Genomic DNA, 6,079 nt, shown 5'->3' on the forward strand with positions numbered 1-6,079 from the left:
CTGGGACACCTAACCATCTCACGAGTAGTTTTGTAACGTTCTGGCACTTTTGTTTCAGAAGTTCCTTTTTTTTGGATAAACATTGAATCATTATCCCCTGCGTCCATCGTGACAAAGAACACAATCAAACGACATATTCCTTAAGTTGTTTGTAATAGACAAAGTACAGGCCATACTCAATCAGCCAGTGCTTACAAAACCCAAAAGAAAGTATCTATGGATAGATGTGATTTTGCAATTAGGTAACAATCTTGATTGCATTAATTTATACAGTAATAACCAATTTAAGACGATAGTTGAGCTCATAACATGACTCATTTATGCTTACAATGAGTGATAAAGATGAGTGCTTTACAAGCAAAAGGAATATGCTTTGTACCTTTTTGAACTACCTGAGAGCTACATTGGGGAGCCAATAGTTCCTTGTTACTTTCTCCTTTGCCAATTGACATATTTTTCTCCTGCAGTAGAAATTGTTACAATTGTTTAAAATTTGATATTCTTGTGTTTGTCCTGAAAAGCACAAGATGAAAGTTTTCATTAACATGCTTTTTTTTTAATCAGCAGTGTTCATGTCCTGTATTACCATAGTATTAAGTTACCTTTAATATAGAACCTTTGATGAACTGAACATGTCAAAGTGCTCTATAAACATGTAGACAAACTACTAGACTACAGTTGTCACTGGTTAACAAAGAGGATTGATGAGGGCAGAGTGTTGGATGTAATCTATATGGACTTCAGTAAGGTGTTCAACAAGGTTTCCCATGGGAGACTGGTTAGCAAAGTTAGATCTCATGGAGTACAGGGAGAACTAGCCATTTGAATACAGAACTGGCTGAAAGGTAAAAGACAGAGGATGGTGCTGGAGGGTTGTTTTTCAGACTGGAGGCCTGTGACCAGTGGAGAGCCACAAGGATTGGTGCTGGGTCCACTACTTTTCATCATTTACGTAATTGATTTGGATGTGAGCATAAGAGGTATAGTTAGTAAGTTTGCAGATGACACCAAAATTGGAGGTGTAGTGGACAGTGAAGAAGGTTACCTCGGATTACCACGGTATCTTGACCAGATGGGCCAGTGGGCTCAAATGTAGCAGATGGAGTTTAATTTAGATAAATGTGTGGTGCTGCAATTTGGGAAAGCAATCTTAGCAGGATTTATACACTTAATGGTAAGGTCCTAGGGAGTGTTGCTGAACAAAGAGACCTTGGAGTGCAGGTTCATAGCTCCTTGAAAGTGGAGTCACAGGTAGATAGGATAGTGAAGGAAGTGTTTGGTATGCTTTCTTTTGTTGGTCAGAGTATTGAGTACAGGGGTTGGGAGGTTATGTTGCGGCTGTACAGGACATTGGTTAGACCACTGTTGAATATTGCATGCAATTCTGGTCTCCTTCCTATTGAAAGAATGTTGTGAAACTTGAAAGGGTTCAGAAAAGATGTATACGAATGTTACTAGAGTTGGAGGATTTGAGCTATAGGGAGAGATTGAATAGGCTGGGGCTGTTTTCCCTGAAGCGTCGGAGACTGACGGGTGACCTTACAGAGGTTTATAAAATCATTAGGGGCATGAATAGGATAAATAGACAAAGTATTTTCCCTGGGGTGGGTGAGTCCAGAACTAGAGTGCATAGGTTTAGGGTGAGAGGGGAAAGATTTAAAAGAGACCTAAGGGGCAACGTTTTCATGCAGAGGGTGGTACAGGTATGGAATGAGCTGCCAGAGGAGGTGGTGGAGGCTGGTACAAATACAACATTTAAAAGGCATCTTGATGGCTATATGAATAGGAAGAGTTTGGAGGGATATGGGCCAGTGCTGGCAGGTGGGACTAGATTGGGTTGGGATGGACTAGTTGGACCGAAGGGTCTGTTTCCGTGCTGTACATGACTTTACAAAACAGCTGTAAGACAATATTTTTGGCCACCTGACCACAGTTCTTGTCACTAAGATACAGTACTGGCCATTGTGTTGAAGTCCTCATCTTTAAATTGTTTCTTTGACCCTTGTGTTGCAAAAAAAATCTATATAATTCATGAGAGTGCATAAATGGGAATAAGACTGATCTTCAGTGTAAAGTGATCAATGATTAGAAAAAGTCTAACTCTCTTGTCTAGGCAAAAACTAATTATTGCTGTCATCCCAAAAGAAAAATTATTAAATGGCATATACAAAATGAATAACCAGAATCATGCTTAAATGTAAGCCATAAGAACATTTTTAGGTTGCGAAAAAGGAAATTAGAAACAGATATTAGGAAAGATTTACTAAAAACCAAGCATTTGGAAATATTTCAGGAGGTAAATAGAAATAAAAATAGTGAGGAAGCTCAAAATGTGAAGAACTAGTGATGTGGTAAAATAAAGCAACTTGCTTTTCCTCACCTGTGTCTTATTTTTATGCTTCATGTTTTACTGATGCAGCCTTTTCATTTAAAAATATATATTTTTTGTCATTCTCCCAGTGGTTAGAGGAAGCATTCGTTTGGTGTCACATGACCTGCAGCAAGAAGAATCAATAATTGATATATTTGCTGACAAGATTTACAGACAAAAGAGCAAAACGTTCCAGCCAATTGGGAAGAGTGGGAAGTGGCTGGGACACATAAAGACATTGCTACACTGTGGGGTCAAGGAAGGAGAAGGGGACTTCCTCTTTGTCGGCAGCATGCACTTTGGTGAGGTCCAGCTAGGCTGTGCACCCCGGTATAAGGACTTCAAAAGGATCTACAAAGATGCAAGAGACAAAGGGGAAAATCCTTGTGAGTTGTCCACTGATTGAAGATGTTCTTTCACAATTGGTCACCAGGATCCAGATAAAGAGAGTGAAGCAAAAAGAACACTATCCTATAGTGCACTGCATTTGATATGTGGTACTGATGGAATTAAGCATTATGCCACTTTATTAGAGCTCAGTGTTGCTAGGCAACAGTACAATGTTCAGCTAAACTAAATTGGACAAAAGGTAATTCATTTCTCTTCAGACTGATCACTGCTAATCAAGAATGCCATGAAAATATCAATACTAATGAATTTCAATGTCTTAAAGAACCTGAATGTAGCATAAACTTGTATATGTTGTACAGATGGTCACTGTGATGACTAGAAGTTGATGCTTTGTAATGAAGCTGATGTACAGTGCAGGTATTTCTTACCATAGAAAATTATGAAGTCAGAATGTTTCTGGAAGAATGTACAGTCCGAGCTATTGTCAGCCCTTTTTAATTGGTAATAAAATCATTCCAGAGAAATTTCTGTCCCTGGATCAAACACACACTGGCCATGCTTGTCAATTTATGCTTGTGCTCACTTTTGACATTGGATAAGGTGCAACATGTAATGAAAATGTGTCCAGTGCTTAATGTCTGAGGAAACTATTACATCGATAACTGCAGTTGTTAATGTGATTCAAAACATGGATAAGTTTGTATCCAGGCCTCCCTCAACATTCCCTGCCTTTCATAAACAAGTTTTGAGTTCTCAGCTTGACTGCTATAGAGCTGAGGTTTGCTAAGCTCCAGGGCCACACATTTCTGCTGGCCTGGATCTGACCCCTGTCACTAGATCTTGGAATATTTCACATGTCGGTCTCAGTGACACTCATTCCTAATCTGTACTTTTTGAAAGAAGCATGTCAGCAGGAAAGATAATGTCAATCTCTGGGTGTTCTAATAATAATATGTGGGACTGAGTGCATAGGCTACTGATGAAAGATATTGGAAACAGGATTCACATTGCTGCAACAGTACATTCAGAGGCCAAGTGTGACACTGTGCCCACGTACAAGACCATGTCAGGTAAGGAAAATAAGAAGTAGCAGAGGAAAAAGGTAACATGAAACTTGAGCAGAGAAAATCAAATGGGGGGGAAGAAAATAAACTAGAGATGCAAAAAGCATTTGGATTTAAATCATTGATACTTTTTGTTTTCTTTACGTAATGACTAGGAGAAATATTCTCCAGCCACCACCTCTGTCTCAGCATTATGGAAAAGCTGTGCACTAGAGATGTGGTGCTCTGATACAGTCTGAGAAGGGCCTGGTTAGCTCAGTTCATAGAATCATGGAATTCCTACAGTGCAAACAAAGACCATTCAGTCCACTGACCCTCTGAAGAGCATACCACCCTATCCCATAACCCTGCATCTCCCATGGCCATCTTCAGACAATGGGAGGAAACTGGAGCACCCAGAGGAGACCTACGTAGACAGAGGGAGAATGTTCAACCTCCACACAGACAGACACCCAAAGGTGGGATTGAACCAGGGTCACTGGCACTGTGAGGCAGTAGTGCTGCCCGGTGAGCCAGTATGTCACTCCAGTTGGCTGGCTGGCTAATGTGTAGTTCAGAATAATGCTGGCATTGGTTTGTTTTTTGTTGCAGTTTAGGTTGACTTAGGGCCTGATGCTTTGTCCTCTTCCCCAGACTTTCAAAAGCAGCGGCAAAAAACCACTGACAAAACTGTCAGGAAGTCAGCTCCACATGAGGCATTAACTAACAATGATCAAAAGGACCTACCGTCAGGCAAGGCAAACTAAAATGAAGGCTGTAAAGGCTATATGTGCTTCCAGACTGTCAGCAATTGTTTATTCGGGGTTGACCTCTGAAATAAAAACGAAGTGCTGGAAAAATTCAACAGGACTAGCAGCATCCGTGGGGAGAATAACAGAGTTAACGTTTTAAGTCTACTGACTGTTTGTTTGTCAGAGTTCTGAGGCAGGGTCACTGCTCGAAATGTTAACTCGGTTTCTCATCTCATAGATGCTGCAAGACCCCCTGAGCGTCTCCAGCACTTTCTGTTTTCATTCCGGATCTCCTCTAAAATGGCTTAGCAAGTCATTCTGTTCAAAGAATGGGCAAGAACTGCTCATCTTTTCAGTGACACTCGCATCCCATGGAGGAATTAAGGAAAGAAACGATATTATCTGTAGTGACAGCAGGCTGTGGGCCTGCTCCCTAGCTGGCTGGGCTTAGTACTAACTGTCAGGGCAGCAAAGTCTTTTTGGCTTCTAGTCATGTGCCACGCATCAAGCGAGTGAGATCCTCTGATGGGGATTGTGCTAAATGCATGTGCAAAGAGAACTGTGTGAACATTAGAGCTTCCCAGCCTCTTCCAGAAATTATTGTAGCTGATCTGTATGACTTCAATGGACTTTTGCCAGTCTCTTAGTCAGATAAGGGTCAGTTTCTGCTCTGTGTCCCCCGACCCCACACTATCCCCCTTTACTACAGCCACCTGACAAGCCTTCTACCACCAATGAGTGGTGAGTACAATTATCTGAGGGCCTTAACCATAATATATTTTGAAGCAGAGAATAATGATTCTTTGGCAGCATAGTCAGTAGCTTCATTATTGTTCAATGCTATTTTAGCAAAGTTCAACAACTCAATACAGCGGGCCAGAGCTGTTTCGTGTCCTGGAGAGAGTTTTCAGCCGAAACAACAAGGAGAGGAAGAGAGACCAGAAAGATGGTGGTGAAGCCCTTCTGATTTGCTGACCAAATGACACTTATGGTAACTATTGCTGATTTTAATTGGTAACTGCTCATTTTTGTAAACTTGATGAAATGTATAATCGTACCATGCAGTTGGTAGATTTTAGTTCGTGATCCAACTGAAATCTAGGAAAGTCAAGTGACAAATCTGCCAGACTGATCAATTGCTGACACCTTCTCTATTAGTTGAGCCATTTCAGCAATCTGACTCCCTTTCTCTCTCTGAAATATCTGCTGGTAGGTATGGAGTGCCAGTCAAGACCAGCAGGGCACCACACACTGCGACAGACTGTATATGATCATGATGAATATGGGGTACTGCTTATGGAGGGGTCATTGGAAGCACAGACCAGTGAGTCGCAGCTGATTGGATCCTGGATGATGGCTAGGAGACAGTGCCAGGGAGCAAGACCATTTTTGATTGGTAACAGTGTCATCTGCAGTACCCACCTCTGCCTGTGTCTTGCAACACTCACCTTCTGATTGCAGGGGGCCCTGCCTGCCAGTATGACATCCCTAATCCCACTTAACCTTTGGGTGTGTCTTGGCTATTGACCTCCTTGCAGCTGTAGCTTCTGAACTGGCCACTA

General features: G+C 41.6%; 1 protein-coding gene across 1 annotated transcript in view; it reads left to right on the top strand.

Annotated features, from left to right (window-relative positions):
• Positions 1-3,269, top strand: part of metrnla (meteorin like, glial cell differentiation regulator a) — a 28,445-nt gene extending 25,176 nt beyond the window's left edge. Inside the window, exon 4 of the mRNA XM_043714492.1 lies at positions 2,461-3,269. Within this exon, the coding sequence (XP_043570427.1) occupies positions 2,461-2,777 (317 nt within the window). The 3' untranslated portion in view covers positions 2,778-3,269. The remainder of the gene's footprint in view (positions 1-2,460) is intronic.
• Positions 3,270-6,079: the final 2,810 nt, after the last annotated feature.

The sequence above is a fragment of the Chiloscyllium plagiosum genome, chromosome 24 (assembly GCF_004010195.1).
Source record: "Chiloscyllium plagiosum isolate BGI_BamShark_2017 chromosome 24, ASM401019v2, whole genome shotgun sequence".
Taxonomy (NCBI): Eukaryota; Metazoa; Chordata; class Chondrichthyes; order Orectolobiformes; family Hemiscylliidae; genus Chiloscyllium; species Chiloscyllium plagiosum.